This window comes from Pituophis catenifer, unplaced genomic scaffold (assembly GCF_029215685.1).
Source record: "Pituophis catenifer annectens isolate HBS135680 unplaced genomic scaffold, rPitCat1.0.hap2 SCAF_1, whole genome shotgun sequence".
Lineage (NCBI taxonomy): Eukaryota > Metazoa > Chordata > Lepidosauria > Squamata > Colubridae > Pituophis > Pituophis catenifer.
In genome coordinates this window covers 89,949,572-89,967,270 of record NW_027256881.1, presented here as the reverse complement: position 1 = coordinate 89,967,270, position 17,699 = coordinate 89,949,572, and the positions used below count along the sequence as shown (strand labels likewise).

The following is a 17,699-nucleotide window of genomic DNA, read 5'->3' as shown; positions in this document are numbered from 1 at the left end:
AGAAAGAAACATATGGGATATCCGAACCTTAATTGTATTCTAGAGGTTATTTGGAAAAGCACTTGGTTTTATATATTTACACTATACTGTAATATGGCTTAAGTTAATGTATTGAACTCAAGCCAATGTGGTTAGTAAGCCATGATTTATGGCATATTTAAAGTTGTCTAAATTCTTCCATATGCCTTTTAGAGTAAATGATGATTGATTAAGGTGTTTTGGTGGGGGCCTTGTACTTAATGGACATTTTCTGCCATTCATTTTCATAGATGGATTCATGTGTGTCAATTTACGGCTTATTTACCTACAATGCAGGGGTGAAATCCAGCAGGTTCTGACATGTTCTGGAGAACTGGTAGCAGAAATTTTGAGTTGTTCGGAGAACAGGCGAATACCACCTCTGGCTGGCCCCAGATTTTGGTGGGAATGGAGATTTTGCAATATCCTTCCCCCTGGAGTGGGGAGGGAATGGAGATTTTGCAGTATCCTTCCTCTGCCATGCCCACCAAGCTATGCCCACAGAACTGGTAGTAAAAAAATTTGGATTTCACCACTGCTACAATGTAGTTAATAAATTACAACTGATTAAAGTCATAATGCCTGATTTACAAGCTACAATGTGCTCATTTAATATTTTAAGTCAGAAACTAAACTAGCCACATTAAGTTCAATGTACCAGCCCAAATGCTGGCTGTTTGCCAGACAGGCTTATGGATGGTTAACAATTATGACTTATTGAAAATAACTAATCTTCTTGGTTCCTATAGTAAACTGCACCATATTAACTGACCACATGGGTTTGCATAATAGATTAAATGTGATTTGCAAGTTTGTGTTTCAGAGAATCATGTAAATTCAGCAAATATATTGATTTATTAGATTCAAATCCCGATTTTCCTGCAGGAGCACAAGATGTCCTACATCAGGGTGTCAAATTCTGACACAGCGGCGTCACGTGATGATTGTGACTTTCCCCCCCTTCACTAAACCGGGTATGGGCATGGCCAGCGTGTGACGCATCCAGCCCGCAGGCCGTAAGTTTGACAGCCGTGTCCTAGATAGTGTTGCTTCCTCCATTTTCCCCCAAATGATCCTGTAGGATAGATAAGAGCTGAGAGAATCGCCCAGTATCAGTTCTGTATTTTAACTAATGTACCATTGGGACATTTCATGTTATCCCTATATGGAAAACAAGGTGCATAAAATAATCATAATGTTCTCCCAAATCATAAACCTGAGAAGAGTCTAAATATGTTTTAAACTAAATTTGCTCTGTGAAAAAATATATATTTCTGTCTTCAAATCAACAATACTTACCAGTAATAATTATTGGTCTCTAACCTCCCATTTTGGGAGTGAGAAGACATCTTCAAAGTGCCTAACAGAAGCAAATTGTCTAGATTCTTTTCAGTCAGGGTTCAGGCCTGGTCATGGAATGAAAATGGTATTGCTTGTTCTGGATGAAAAATTGTGTGTGTCAGGACCTAGAAGATAGTAGTGTTCCACTTGTAGTCCTGTTACATCAGTATTTTAATACCATGATACTTTAAGATAATATCCTCCTGAACAATTTAAGAGAGTTACAGAATTTGAGGCACTGTTTTGCAGTGATTCCATTCATTCCATGATAGATAGCTCCAGTTTCTTCCATGGTGCAGTACTTCTTGGTAGGTAACAGCAGGTCGACAAGAAACAAAAAAAAAAACAACTTCTTACCAAAGCTGCTAAGTTCCAGACAAAGTCAAAGATACTACTACTACTACTTCTTTTTTATTTCCTCTTTTATCACTTCCGATGTTGAGGGAGAAATTCTGGTTCTTTCTAGCCAAAGGTATACCCAACCAAAATCTCTCTCCGTGTGGTATCCAACCTACCTTTGTCTACCTTCACTGCACTCTGCAAAACTGAAGCTAAAGTTGGACAAAACTTATTAAAATATTTAGAATGATTGTATCTTTAACTTGTGAATATTTATCTCTCTGCTGTTAAAAGTCTGTCAGTCTTCTGTAATTGAGTACCCTCTGGATGAAGAAATGTATGTATTATTTTGAAATTCAGGCAATCAACGTAAGTAAAAATGCCCTCAAATTCAGAAGTGATGCTAAAATTTTTGACTCCTTTACTTTTATAATGTCACACATTTGAGCTTTTTCCAAAACTGCATTGCAGGTTTCCTGCTTTAATGTTGTGTGATCCTATGTGTGATGCTCAGAAATAAACCAAATGCATTTTTCTTGGCCAATATTTTATACAAATTCCACTAAACACAATGAAAAGTCTACAGTGCTAATTTACACAATTGCTATAGAAATCTATCTAAAGTTTTCTTTAAATCTATATAAATTTTACCCAAGTGGATTTGCACAGGAATAGCCTTAGAAAATAATAGTAACAGTGCTTTGGTAGGGCAACTTTTGAAATAGGATGCATAGGTCTCTACTACTTCTATTAGCATATTAAACTGAAGCCATTACTTTCTACTGAAATGAGTTCTCCATTGAGTTCCAAATTATTACTTCCTCATAAATCCATAAACACATGGACTTCAAAACTCAACCAGGGTATGTAATTTATATAGACTTCTGTAAAGTCTTCGATTCAGTGGTACACAACAAGCTACTTCTAAAACTAAAATCTTATGGCATTTCCGGATTCCTGCATAAGTGGATAGCTGTGTTCCTATCAAAAAGGCAGCAAGTAGTCAAAATAAGGAACCCTGCACCTGTTAACAGCTGTGTCCCCCAAGACAGCGTTTTAGGACCCACGCTCTTTATACTTTATATAAATGACCTTTGCAATCATATTATAAGTAACTGTGTTCTCTTTGCGGATGATGTAAAACTATTCAACACCACTGACAATGCTGCTACTCTACAAAAAGACCTCAACTATGAGTCAGAATGGCAACTCCAAATCTCAACCAACAAATACTCTGTCTTATACATTGGCAAAAAAAATCAGAACACAAAATACAAGCTGGACGGATACAACCTAACGGACGACCCTCACTCTGTCAAAGACCTTGGAGTACTCATCTCAAATGATCTAAGCGCCAGAGCTCACTGTAACAGCATTGCTAAAAAGGCATGAAGAGTTGTTAACCTAATCTTGCATAGTTTCTTCTCTGGTAATATTGAACTGCAAACGAGGGCATACAAAATCCTGTTATCGAAGGAATTTATTGTCTGCAAGTTTTATTTAACTCCTGGCTGACTGTTTGTGTGCGTGTGTGAGACGGGGACAGAATAACTCCTCCGCTCGCAACAAATTACCTTATGCTACCAGGCTCGAAATGTTGGGCTTAGACAACTTAGAACTTCGCCGTTTTAGTCTGACCGAAGCATAGTACATAAAATCCTCTGTTACAATATCCTACCAGCCAATGAATACTTCAACTTCAACCAAAACACAATAGATACAAACTCATGGTAAACTGATCCAAACTAGAATGCAGAAAATACAACTTTAGTAAAGAGTTGTCAACGCCTGGAATGCACTACCTGACTCTGTGGTTTCTTCCCCAAACCCCCAAAACTTTAACCTTAGACTGTCTACTGTAGACCTCACCCCATTCCTAAGAGGTCTGTAAGGGGCGTGCATAAGAGTACCAGCGTGCCTACCGTCCCTGTCCTAATGTTTTCTTTTATTTGTATCCTTTTCATGTATTTATAATTATGTTTACACTTGTATCTGTCATAAAATACATGCTTGACGAAATAAATAAATAAAATAAAATAAAAATAAGTGAGACTTTTAGGGTTAGGGTTAGCCTTTTATTGGAACCTTACATGTTTATGTTTACAAATTCAGTCCTGCCTCCTAGCAAAAGTTGAAACATAATCCCAAATTCACACAGTTTCACAATTTGCTGCAACTGGTTCAGGTTGCTACCATGCTAAGAGCGCCTCCTAGTGTTAGGTATCAAAAAGTATTGTCTTTCCACTTGAGAGGTATTTTTCCTGGGAAGGAAAGCCGGAAGAATCAGCGAGAAAAATTTAAAGATTTTAAATCCAGGACATCGTGTGGAGTTCCAACAACTTTCTGTGAACGAGGATCATATACCAAACACTTTGCTTATTTCAATTTATTCTAAAATTTAGTTAGAAGTGTGTGTCCTATGGCGCACTCAGCAGTAACTCAAGTACAGCAGCATTTACTAATTTTAAAAACTAGTTTAGAATTAGGAATGGTGGGTTCGAGCAATCAACAAAATGTATCTATTGCCGAGTAACGTGATTTTTTAAAAAATCGAAGGTCTTTTTTTTTATAAAAAGAATTATATTAAAATAAAATTTGACAACTGTTAGATGTTGACCTGCGTGACGACTTGGTTTTATTTACCTCCAAGCACCATGCACCTATTTGCTAGTCCCCGCATTAGGCGAAAGGGGGTGAAGATGAACGCGTTAGAAAGGCACTTCAGTTGCGTGCACGTGTTTTTACGGCAAGTCAAACAAAAAGTTCATTTCCACCCCACCCCCCCCCCCCCCAAAAAAAAACCCAAACCCCGATCAGGTGCATTTGGTAAAACAGTAAAGTAACAGAAATGTAACTTGCCCTTGATCATTTATACATTAAACCAGGGGTGGGCAACTATGGCCCTTTTATGACTTGTGGACTTCAACTCCCAGAATTCCTGAGCCAGCCATGTTAGCTCAGGAATTCTGGGAATTGAAGTTCACAAGTCATAAAAGGGCCATAATTGCCCACTTCTGCGTTAAACCATTCCCTTTATTGCTCAGCAATCGCTTCTATCGTCCAATCAAAACTCCTGAACAGAAGCCTCCCTCGCGCCTTTGTGGTGTGCTGTGCTAGCCGAAGGAATATCCTTCCGGCAGTTAGCATGGACACCTATTGGCAAAACTCTCAGTGCTTCAAAGATTCCCGCCGCCCGAATAGGCGACCTTCGACTTCGATTATAGGATGGCGTCTAATTCTGTTTAACCTTTGAAATTCCTACAAGTTGTCGACCCCCCCCGAGACCCCCCCCGCTCCAGCCAAAACAGGCAATAGAGCCAGACACCTATTTTCAGAAGCGGGGCTTGGGTCCTCACGGGGGTTTAAATAAGAGCCCGGAGGCTCCACCTCTTCCTTTTCATCGGCGACTCGTGGAATTTGTAAGGTGAGCGTGCGCCTTGGTAGGCCTCTAGTAGTTTAGATTTAGTTTTTTTAAAAAAGATAATTCGTTTCTTTTCGCTCTTCGGGGCGGGGGGGGGGAGTGCTGAGAAGGAAAAAGGCGGGAGGAAAAACCACGTGGGGTGGGGGTGGGGGGGTTGTGTGCGTGGTTCCGAAGATTTAACGGGGATTTGTCTTGTTTTTTTTCTCCAGGAACTCCGGGTGGGAGCGTTTACCACCAACATGACCGAGGAAGGGTAAGTGTGCGCGAGACGGAGACACTTAGAACGGTGTCCACGAGGCCACTGGAGGCCGGCCTGCGCGTGCTGCCTTGTCCTCGGCCGGCCTGGTTCTGTGTGCATGGAGCGCTGGGTACTGTCCGCTCGCTTGCATGCATGCATGCTTGCACCACGTGGTGGGACCTAGTTTTGTTCTTTTTTTTCTCTTCCCCCCCCCCCAAAAAAAACCCTCTCTGATTACGGCCAATATTATTAAATATTAAAATAATCGTCTCTTCTGATTTTTGCTCGCCACCGAGTTCTGTAAATCACACCATACACGGTACAGGATAATAAAAACAAGGAAAAATAGGATTTTTTTTATTGGCCAAGTGTGATTGGACACAAGGGATTTTTGTCTTTAGCTCTCTGTGTACCTAAAAGCCTGGACTGAGGGGTTTTTTGATTATTTTAATATATGTTTAAATTATATATTTATACATTTATGTATTTTATGCCTTTATTGGCTTTGTTTTTACTTGTGTGCCGCCCTGAGTCCTACGGAGATAGGGCGGCATACAAATTATATTAATTAAAGAAATAAAGAAATAAATAAAAGAAAGGATACGTTCATCAAGAATCATAAGGTACAACACTTAATGATAGTCATAGGATACAAATAAGCCATCAGGAAACATCAATATAAATCAGGCTGAATTTATCAATATAAATTCAGATTTATCAATATAAATTAGGCTGTTTTTCAGCCTATAAATAGGCTGAAAAAACAGCTTTGATCCCAGGGCAATAATCACGTTGAATTATATGGTATAGTGCAGTATCGGAATTTCAGTTATATAGAACGTAAAGGATGTATGTTTGTGTTTTTATTTTTATAGTTCTAATGTACACTGAAATGGCATTTAATTTCGTTGTACCATGACAATAAAGTAAACTAAACGATATGTTTATGTATATTCTCAGAATATACACATATTCAGGCAAATCACGTTTTAATGTATTCCAGTGTGTTCACGGACGAGAGTGATAATAAAGGTTATCTTGTACCTTTATAAATTTGTATTTATATAAATGGTACAAACTTGTTTATAAATTTATCGTGTAAATATATTTTAAATATATTTACATGATCTATCTGTGCAATGTTCCCGTAACTATTAATTGTCGCGGAATGTGAATTTTTATCTGCTGTGACGTTTAAAAATTGGATGTGAGATTTTATCACTAGTGGGCAAAATAAAATAAAGTGGCTTTGGCTGGTTTTTACAGATGATGATACAGAGACGGTGTGAGTTATTTCAATTCTGCCCTGAACATCTTAAAATCTTGAGGCATTGATGGAAAAGTTGTTATCACTTTTCTGTAGAATTGTGGGTGGGGGAGAGATTCTGCATCATTTGAGGTGGAATAAGGACTGGATAGGAAAGTTTTTCAATATAATTTGTATGGATAGTAGAAGGCTATAATAGAGGAAATAGCCACAGCCAAATTCAGAGCAGTGTTGAGAAAAAAAATAGCATTATAATGTTGGAGTTTCAAGTAATTATAATCAGTTTTTTCTACTTCGCTTTGAAATGCCAGTCTGTTTTTGGTTTTTTGGGTTTTTTTTAGGATTTTATCCTACCATTTTTTTACATATACAGCTCAGAGTGATGAACATTACCAATGCTCTATTTTCCCCACAACAACCCTATGAGATGAGTTGGGCTAAGAACAGTTGTTTTAGCCCAAGTCACCTAGCTGGTTGTTCATGCCCAAGGAACACAATAGATTTTTTTTTTACTTTTGTGCCTTTTACTTTAGCACCCTCAGATGATAGTTTTTACATATATTCACTAGTTACTTGCTTGTTAAAATACATATTATACAGACTTTGTTTTGTGTTCTGATGGCTAGAAGTGGCATAGACATGTGTTTTGTGTCCAGCTGCTTGTCTAAATCATTATTGTTTCTCCAAAGCATGAAATTACTTGTTTTCCTAACTTCGAACTTGTTAAGGAGTTCCTTAACAAGTTAGAAATTAAACTTAAACTTGTTCCTCTGTACTCATAATTCAAATCTGTTTTGAACTTGTACATCCTTTTCATTGTTCAGACCTTTTGCATCCTTGTGCTTCAGGTTACCATTAGAAGGGCGATCAAAATTTTAAGGAATTTCTATGTTGCATTCATTAGCTTGCTTATTTTCATATTTTGTTATATAGCATAACTGCTGGAGGCATTATGGATGTCAACACTGCCCTTCAAGAAGTGCTGAAAACGGCACTTATCCACGATGGATTAGCTCGTGGAATTCGTGAAGCTGCCAAAGCCTTGGACAAGTAAGTGATTAGATTTGCTCCAAATCAAAGTGGGATTGTACAGCCTATTTCTTTGATTTTGTATGCGATTCATGTTTGCATACTACTTGTCAGAAGAATCGTAAGTTGTTTAAGGACATACATATTCTAAATATTAAAGTCTATTCTGCCAAATAGTTCTGTTATCAGCGTGAGGTGAAATTAAATGTGGGACTTAAATTGCAAATTTCCCTCTTCACACTGCAAGGTAATTGCTGGCATGATTGACCATATAACACCCTATATTTTAAGGCTCTACTTATATGAAAGCATATGTGTGCCAGTAGATTTGATCCAGAGAGGGATAAAGGGGAAAGGCGAGCTAGTAGTATGTGATGATGGTGAAGTAAAGTAGGTCCATTGGATGGATATGTGGAAGTGATAACAGAAAGATAAAACTGGTCCATCAGCTATAAATTAATTAAATGTAATTGGGAAGATGGGAAAATAGCTAGGTAGGCTGAGCTGGTATAGTTTAATAGTGAGATGCATTTCAGATTTCAGCCAGAGGGCAAAGATGATGTAATGTCATACTAATTTTTTTTAGAAAGTGGCTAAGTGAGCAGCAAATGGTATATTAGATTTGAAGATAAGAGCTACAGTGTTTGAATGATGACTTCATGAAAGTCGGATACCCCTTCACTCTTTTTATGAGTGATAATGATAGTCTGACAAACCTGTAAGAGAAGAGTTTATTTTGTGAGTAAACAAGCCAGAAACAGCATAAACTTTAAAGGTCATTCTTTGAATGACTAAATGGTTATGCTAGTTTTACCGACTTCTAAGTGGTAAACAAGGATTTTGTTAAAAAATGACTTAAAATGCAACAGTTGAATAATAACTGGTTTCAATTTTAGAATTGTATGAAAACTTCCTTTCATTAAGATATTTCTAGTCAGTTACTTAGTATTAAAAATGTCTCTGTGAATTAAACATATAAAGTGTCACAGAAACATTTTAGCTCTACTCTATTCTTTTTCATCTTTTTATACCACATTCCCAAAATATTTCTGTAGGTAAAGCACAACTAGGAAATGATTGAAAATTATGACTAGGGATTTGTGGGTGTAATCTTCTCTGTCTTCATATTTTACAAATAACAATTTAATCCAAACAGCTATGCTAAGGAAACAAAGGACACAGATTGTCTTACCAATTTTATTTGATAATTTTTTCATTTTAGACGTCAAGCCCATCTTTGCGTTCTTGCATCCAATTGTGATGAACCTATGTATGTAAAGCTGGTTGAAGCTCTTTGTGCTGAACATCAAATCAATCTGATAAAGGTAACAGCTATTTTACTTAGAATTGGTGAGAATTAGAATGTGAGACAAGTAAAATCATGCAACTGTTCGGGAAATCTTGGTTAAAACAAGTTTGTAATGCTGTACGGTGATGATAACTTGGCTCCCTCTACTGAGAATTGTGAGGAAAGCAACCACAAATTGTTACCCTTTTAGTCTGAGTGTACAGCTGCCTTTGATTCTGTCTTTATTGCCTTGTATTGTTAGCACTTCTAACAAAATGCAAATTGCTCTTGACAGGTTGATGATAACAAGAAGCTTGGTGAGTGGGTAGGTCTCTGCAAGATCGACAGAGAAGGAAAACCTCGTAAAGTTGTGGGTTGCAGTTGTGTGGTTGTTAAAGTAAGATAACTTCCTTTTTATTTTAGATTATTTGCATTTACTCAATTGTATACTTGTACAGGCTGCTTAAAACTGCAAATACTACTACATCATATCCTTTGAGCATTACATTTAAAATAATGCTTACAATCTTTTTGGACTGTTGCCTTCTGGGACAAGATACAGAACAATTAAAACTCAGACCACACGTTTTCTGAATAGTTTTTATCCCAGAGCTATAATTGCACTCAACAATGAACTAAAGGGCCACCATCAGTGAGCTGTTGGACAGTATTACTTGGTCTGTTGTGTGGATGTTTGGTTTAGGGGTGGGGAATTGTGGGTGGGTCTGTGGGTTTGGGGATTGTTATGTGTGTTAAGTGAATTTCGTTGTATGGGTATACTGTGTATACACGTACAATGACAATAAAGTTATTTAAAGCCAGTTTCTTTTTGCCAGTTTCTGGCAAAAAAGTAACCATTGAACAGGTTCATTTAAGAGCCATGACAAAACGAAGTATAAAATCAGGCACAGTCACAGGGTGACCCAATTAATGACTGCTAGGTTTTAAGACTTAATTTCTAACTTAATTACGGTCATAAGTTGAGGAGTACTTTTATTTCTGCCATATAGAAGTTGCTGTGTTGCTTATAAATAATAGAAAAAGGTGGAAAAATCCTTTTTGGGGGATGTTGGTTTGTATAGACAAAACAATAAGTGAGACAGATAAGGGAAAGTTTTCTTTTGTAATGTTCTATTTCCATTGCAGTCTTCTACTTATCACAGTTGTTTAGGGGCTGCCAGTAAGACAAAATCTGCTTAACGTACAAATGTTCTGCAGAAGATCGTTGCTGGCAATAATAATGCCAGGGTACGAGCCTTGAAGACTTTGTAGTCATTGAGGTCCCAATAAAGGCCACATTGATATTCTATGGAAGGCTTTTTCTTTAAACTAAAGGATATGGTTAGCAACTGCTAACTTTATCTAAATTGCCTTTTTTCTTGATTCTGCAATTATAATAGATCACTAAATATTTACTAGTCTGGACATTATGTAATTGTTTAAATTGTTTAAATCAATAATTTACTGGAATATTAATACATTGTTTTGTTGTAGGACTATGGCAAAGAATCTCAGGCCAAAGATGTCATCGAAGAATACTTCAAGTGCAAGAAATGAACAAATAAAATACATTTGAGCTGACAGTACATTTGTATTTTGCTTGTTTATGATGAGTCTTTCAATTATTTATATAAGTTTATGATAGACCTACAAAGACTGATTGATGAACAATGAAGAAAAACACAGGAAGTATAAAATTGATCAGTGATACAACTATAGTCACATGGCGATCTACAAGTGCCTTACAAGTCAAAAGTTTTTTAAAATACAGGTAGCTCTTGCTTACCAACCACTTGCAGTGACTGAAGCTGCAACAGCGTGAACGAATATTTAAAAGGCTGGTCCTTGAACTTCTGGCCGTTGCAGTGTCATTATAGCCTGCCATGGTTTACTTAAAGCAAACTTAATTTTCCAGAGGTCACAATTGAATACAAAGTTTAAGAATATTTCAAATGGACTGAGCTACAGAGAAGTCCCATGATAATCACTGATGAGTGATTCTCAGTTGCTCAGCCAAAATAGCAATTTTTTTTGTGCTGAATTGGAGTAACTTGAATTTGAACTACTCCATATTTTGTTAATATTTTATTTTAAATTACAAATTTGGAAGTTGTGCAAACCACAATGAACTATAGAACTATGTTTGTGTTTTTGCATCTTTCCTGTATTTATTTCTTGGCATGAATTCTGTATAGAAGATTCAGTTCCATAAAAAGAAAATCCTGTTGATTAAAGAGATTTTTGTACAGAAACTAAGCTTGAAAAACATTTTTGGCACTAGAGAGTAGGCACTCAATATCTTAATATACTATGAATGGAAATGTAATTTGTAAATGAAATAAGGGTGATGCTGCTGTTATGGGTGTTGGGCCTTCTGCCGAAGAATTTTTAAGAGGGAAATAGTATTAAGTTGGAAAAGTAATGTGGAATGGATCATTTGTAAACAATCAAGTTTGTGATATGTGCAATAACAAATGAGGATAGCATAAAGAAGGGTAACATGAAATTTGAGCTAGTCAAAAGATAGGAAACAGACTGCCATTTCCCCCATTCTATTAAGGATAGTTGCTTCAGGGATTCCCCATGCTCCTGCATGCACAATATATTTATAAATTTAATATTAAATTTATGTAGACACCCAATTCAGGTGATTGGATGGATTACATTATAGACAGACAAATCCTTGTTTTGTAAATTTCTCTGGCAAATCTTTCCACAGCCTTAAAAATTACAAGCTGTTGATTAATGGTAACATTTGCATTAACCTTAAGAACTTAAATTTTATTTTGGAAAGTTTAAATTGTTCAGAAAGAGTACATGGCTGTTGTGATGGTGTAATTTGTTAGATTTTTTTACTGGTAATACGGGAAGCAGTTACGCAGATTCATAACATCCACAACTTTCTGAACTATAAGGGGCAAGGACCCCCTGTAAACTTCAAATCATCACAGGAAATAGTATAATTCAGCATCAGCTCTAGACAGTGTTTAGCTTCGGATTACCTAAGGGTTCATTGATGTATGCTACTTGACCAAGTTGATTTAAGATTAAGCCCTGACGCAGGACAAAGCAGTCACTTTGACTCAAGCTTTTACAATTTATTTTTAAACTCTTAAAATGTATTCCTCAATTTTAAACAGGTTGAAAAAAATGTTTATTCACTAAGCATGTTTGCAATTTAGCGAAGTGGGTTACAAGAATTTATTGAGCAGAATAGCTGGCAAGTTGACGAGATTGCTTGATACTGGGGTAAATAAGAGTTCCCTCTGTGTTGTGGTTTTATGGTTGCCTTGAAAATGGGCTGATTCTGGCAATGAAGTACCGTAACAATGTGTTACTACACTAGCCTACTATTACCTCATGGCTAAGTTTATGAGTCTTTAAAATTGATTGTAGGAATTAAATGGGCTAAACTCTGAGGAATCTGAAAAAGAAATTAGAGGCACTTCAGACATAACAGATATGAAAGATTGGTAACTTCATAAGGGGCATTATAGTCTGAGCTGGAAAAAGTTGAGAATCGAAACCATAGAGAATCTACCTTCAGGAACTAATAAAAAGTGGAAGTGTGTATTAACATTTTCCAGGATTCTGTATCTTACCTAATATTTGAATTAAAACAGTGAGATTTCTGGTTCAATAATCATGTAGTATGGGGCTTGACAGTGACTTTTTTTTTTTTGCTTCATTCCCTCTGCTGTTAAAATTATGCATTGTTCCAGAGTACCAAGAAATGTTGAACTAAAACTAACCAGCATAGTGGTTGATGCATGTATTTGCAAGAGAAACCTAAACCTACAGTGTAAAACAGTTCAATGCCTTTTCTGTAGACCTCCCTACAGCAATACAATAATCTTGAATCATTAGTAATATTCTTAAAATGAATATGCTTTAATACGTTGGGGATTGCATCTGACCATGAAATACATGCATGAGCAAAGTTTATTGAGAGACCACCTTTCCTAATTCCATCAGTCTGTCACTTAGATCTAGCAGAGAAGGTAGTTCCCATTTGCCAGGGACTTAAATTTGATGGTGGTGGGCAATCTTAGCAGTGGCACCTGCCTTGTGGGACATTCTCCTGCTGCCCTCCTCCCTACGGTAGGTTGACTCCGCCGCTATTGATGTTCAGTAAGTCCCTCAAGACTTGTGATTTTAATATTTAACTTTAACACTGACTTCATGTAGTTATGATAAAACTATACACAAGGGGATTTGGTAGACCAGGTGTCCCTCTATTTTACAATTTTTGTACACCATGAAAAGAAATAGCATTGCTTTTTCCTGTAAATGTCCAGGCAGCCTTTTTAATATATTCTGTTTTATTTACATACTTCTGTAATAGATGGCATGAAAAGAAATCACCAAAGGCACTTGAGAAAGGATGATTTTTTGGGGGGGGGGAGAGATGAAAGGGTGAAACAGCAGGTGGCAGCATTGATATAGGTCTGCAATAGTTAGTGCCTATGCAGGGTAGAGGAGATGAAATGGGTTGTCTTGAATAGGAGCCCAGCAGGCACTCCAGTGTTCCTTTCAACTGCCTTCTTAGGAAATTAAATTAGAATATTGAAGAATTATGTCATGCATTCCTCTAATACATGGTCTATAAGCTTGTATTATGTGCTTTACATGAGCATTAAAAATAATGGCATTTTACAAATACACCTTTGAAACATAAAGTTACAGTTTTGATTTTCCTGCGAGCCTGCTTCATCTTCTCCACAACTATAAGGATATGGTGCTAGTGAAGAGGAAGGAAAACCCCCGTAGCTTTCTCTATATCTGCAGAAAGACACTGAATCTATTTCTAGTCTGGTCATGTTCTAACAGATATTTGTTATCTCCTTGGACTGCCCGAAGAAGAGAAAAAGATTGGACCAAGGACACTACTCAGTCTTTCAGACCTCCTTCACAGCACTTGGCCTTAAGCTGAACTGGCAGAAGAGTATTGATGTTGGCCACCCAGAAAGTGATGAGTTCATTTGGCAACAAGGGCGGCATGTAGAAGATTATGGCTTGGAATGTAAAAGGAGCAAATGACGAAGAGCATGTTTAATCTTTCATAAGGGTCATCCACTCTTGTGTTCCATCCACATTCTTTCGTGATCTCTCTCTTCTAGACATTCTGCTCACGTTGAAAACTTGAGGTTGCTGCTACTGTTTGGAAGAATGCTGGCTGAGACTTTACTAGCGAGACTGCCATTTCAGCAAAAGTAGACCCTCATTTCTGCCTTTGTCACACACTACCCAGATAGTACTGATTACACAGCCTTCCATGTCAGATATATATTGATGGTCGTGCTCATTTGGTTCTATGAGGAAGTTATTTGGTCAATACAGCTTCAGGTTCAAAAAGTTGTTTTATTATTTACAAAATATATACATGCATACAATAATGAACAAGGTGTCCTGTTGCACCTTTTACCCTAACGGTATGACTCAGATGTTGAGAGGAGAGATAAGTTCACTTGTTGTCTTGCTGAGAGAGAGAGAGAGAGAGAGAGAGAGAGAGAGAGAGAGAGAGAGAGAGAGAGAGAAACGGAAGATGTCCAAGTGGTTTCTGGGTAAGAGTCCAATAAAATAGTTCATTGGCTGATATAGTCACATGTGATGTCTGTAAAGACTTAACCCCTTCTAGTCTCTGGTACATCATATGTAGGCAATATTCTGACATTCCACTGCTACAAGATGTTGCTTCCATGTGCCTTTGCATTCAGGTAAAGTTTGCACATTCCAGCTGCCACTGAATAATGGCTCCTGTAATCAGCCACCTGTTCACAAGGGTACCCGTAAAGCCAGTAGATTTTCTAGCCAAGAAACACTAGAAATGAGGGGGAGTTTTCATCCTTTCTTCAGGTAACTTCACAAAGAGAAATTCCAGGATGAAGAGCACTGCTAGCCCTCATGAGATGCTCCCCAAGAATAGATTTGAGAACCAACATGAGCTGAGACGAAGTTCCACCATCTGCCAGCCAAGCAGCCCATTTAACATCAAGCTCCAACATCTCATAGACTGATGCTTCTGCTTGACTGAGCAATTGGGATGTAGAGATTTGTTGAATTGCCACATGCTGAAAGATATGGTGATGCAGGAAGACCAATCGCTGCTTGCTTCTCTCACAGATGAAGATGTGTTTCACATTAAGGTGGTCTGTGATACACCTGTCCAAAACCCACAATACAATCTTTTTATCTGCTGAAGGGGATTCCATGCAATGCAGTGGTGAAATGTAAAATTTGTTACTACCGGTTCTGTGGGCATGCTTGGTGGGGGGGTGTAATATGACTGAGTGGGCGTGGCCAACTTTTTTTTTTTTTTTTTACTTTTAAAACCATTTTTTCTACAACCTCTTTGGCTGAAGAGGTTGTAAAAAAAAATGCTTTTAAAGCCTCTGACGATCCCAGCTGACTTGCCTGATCGGCAGAGGCTTTCTTTTTTTAAAAAAGCCTCTGATGATCCCAGCTGACTTGCCTGATCGGCAGAGGCTTTCTTTTTTTAAAAAAGCCTCTGATGATCCCAGCTGACTTGCCTGATCGGCAGAGGCTTTTTTTTCTTTTAAAAATTTTTTTTCTATAACCTCTTCGGCCGAAGAGGTTGTAGAAAAAATGCTTTTAAAAGCTCTGAGGATTCCAGCTGAGCTGCACGATCATCAGAGGCATTTTTTTTTTTACTTTTAAAAGCATTTTTTCGGCCAAAGAGGTTGTAGAAAAAAATGCTTTTAAAAATATAAAAAAGCCTCTGATGATTGCGTGGTTCAGCTGGGCTATGGGGTGGGGGGCAGGGATTTTTGCTACCAGTTCTCCAAACCACCTGCCTCCATCGCTACCGGATTGGGTGATCTGGTACGAACCGGGAGCATTTCACCCCTGAACCAATGCCTATTTGGGGGACATAAACATGCAGATCCTGCCTCTCTTTCCCTACTATCATTGGCATTATAAGTTGCAGGCTCAGCAGAGGAATTTCAGTTTGGAGCACGACTTGATTAAACTGCCTTTGAATCAAATCAAATTTGGAAGCGTCACTCAGCCATTGTAAAGAGATCTTCCCGTATTAACCTGCCTGGATACATTATGTCAGTTCAATAAAATTGCAGCACACTTGCAGAGTGCCATGTAGTTGACATTCCTATACTAAATGCTTGTGGTTAAACCCGTAATGTACTGCTCGCTGGAGTTTTGCTATATGTAATATAATCTCTACATGCGCATAGGGCATGAAGTATTTTATTTTTTTGCTTAAGCCAGAGAATGTGAAATTAAATTTATCAGTTGAGGAATTTGCACAAGAACTCATAAATAGTTCTCGACTTGCTTCTTGTGCCACAAGGAGAAATGGGGGGAGGGGGCTAAGAATTTATGAGGGAGAAGGATTTTTAAAAAACTTAGTCCACAAATTAGTCCAATCTCATGGCCTTCTACAAACTGACCTTGAAGCAAGTAAAAAGAGACAGATTTTTACAATTCTTTAGGCAAAAATAAAATAAAAAGCTTTTAAGCAGCCAGTACTTATTTCTTTGAAGAAAGCCTTCTAATTCCTTTTTCTGATTGTATCCCCCTGTCAAGCCAACTTGCCTTCATAGCTTTCTAGAATGGCAGATACACCTCAGGCAAAATGCAGCAATTCTGAATCCACATCATTCAGAAGGACAGAATCCTGGTAGCTCAGATACATAGTCAGTTCTCAACATCCCTTCCCTTTCTGATGAGAGAAAAGCAATCTTAAAATCAGATTAGAAATCTGGTTGAAATGCTGGAGATCAACGGGCTTTATCATCTCCCCTTAGCCTCAGATTTAACTTGGAATTTGCAGAAACAGGATTTCCAAGTAACGGAATGTGGCACTAAAGTAATGTCTTCTCTAAGGGTTGTCCATTTTCCAGAGGAATTTCTTTTTCTACAGAGGATTTCAAATATTTTTCTTTTATTTAGGATTTGTAGAATGGAGTGTAGTTATGGACTTGTCTCTAGCTGTGTGCCTATATGCTTTCTCATAGTTCATGTTCAGTAAACCATGTTTACTATTTTATGCAGTTTGGAATCTCTTTACAGCAATGGCCTTCTAAATTAGGGATAAAACTATAACTTCTCTCTACCCAGAACCTTTAAACACGGTGTGATCCAAAATGCATTAGCATGGATTATAGCAAAAGCAATAGCACTTAGCAATAGCATGTAGACTTATTTACTGCTTCACAGTGCTTTACATCCCTCTCAAAGTGGTTTACAGAGTCAGCACATTGCCCTCCAACAATCTGAGTTCTCATTTTACCAACCTCAGAAGGATGGAAGGCTGAGTCAACCTTGAGCCGGTGAGAATCAAACAGCTGAACTGCAGGCAGCCGGCAGGCAGCAGAAATAGCCTGCAGTACTGCATTCTAACCACTGTGCCACCATGATTCATAAACTTAAACTTATATACTGCTTCATAGTGCTTTTTCTAAGAAGTTTACAGAGTCAAATATTGCCCCCAACAATCTGGATCCTCATTTTACTGATCTCTGAAGCATGGAAGGCTGAGTCAACCTTGAACCGGTAAGTCTTGAATTGCAGGCAGTTGGCAGAATTAGCCTACAATACTGCATTCTAGCCACCGTGCTACCATGGCTCATTGTAAATAGTGTGCTTTGATGCCTTCAACACTACACCAAACCATCTGTATATCATATAGAACCATTGTCATACTTAAGGTGTTGAAGTAGCACAAGTCAAACTCCTTCTTCAACCATGTTAATTACTTTAGGGCAGTCATTCTATT

General features: G+C 37.8%; 1 protein-coding gene and 3 non-coding genes across 4 annotated transcripts; all 4 read left to right on the top strand.

The window, feature by feature from the left end:
* Positions 1-5,061: 5,061 nt before the first annotated feature.
* RPS12 (ribosomal protein S12) lies at positions 5,062-10,527 on the top strand. The gene is made up of 6 exons (XM_070932705.1): positions 5,062-5,122; positions 5,329-5,372; positions 7,558-7,674; positions 8,876-8,978; positions 9,237-9,338; positions 10,436-10,527. The coding sequence occupies exons 2-6, from the start codon at positions 5,359-5,361 to the stop codon at positions 10,496-10,498; spliced, it is 399 nt and encodes a 132-aa protein (XP_070788806.1). The 5' UTR covers positions 5,062-5,122; positions 5,329-5,358; the 3' UTR covers positions 10,499-10,527.
* Positions 8,296-8,369, top strand: LOC139309208 (small nucleolar RNA SNORD101). Its single transcript, XR_011599853.1, has one exon. It is a non-coding gene; the product is annotated as a small nucleolar RNA SNORD101 (small nucleolar RNA).
* Positions 9,077-9,166, top strand: LOC139309158 (small nucleolar RNA SNORD100). The gene has a single exon (XR_011599816.1). It is a non-coding gene; the product is annotated as a small nucleolar RNA SNORD100 (small nucleolar RNA).
* LOC139309153 (small nucleolar RNA SNORA33) lies at positions 10,116-10,242 on the top strand. Its single transcript, XR_011599811.1, has one exon. It is a non-coding gene; the product is annotated as a small nucleolar RNA SNORA33 (small nucleolar RNA).
* Positions 10,528-17,699: the final 7,172 nt, after the last annotated feature.

What these genes read in the sequence shown, in the direction of transcription:
- RPS12 (XM_070932705.1), top strand. An exon ending in ATCAAATCAATCTGATAAAG is followed by an intron (nt 8,979 to 9,236) that starts GTAACAGCTATT and finishes TGCTCTTGACAG; the next exon opens with GTTGATGATAACAAGAAGCT. An exon ending in GCAGTTGTGTGGTTGTTAAA is followed by an intron (nt 9,339 to 10,435) that starts GTAAGATAACTT and finishes GTTTTGTTGTAG; the next exon opens with GACTATGGCAAAGAATCTCA.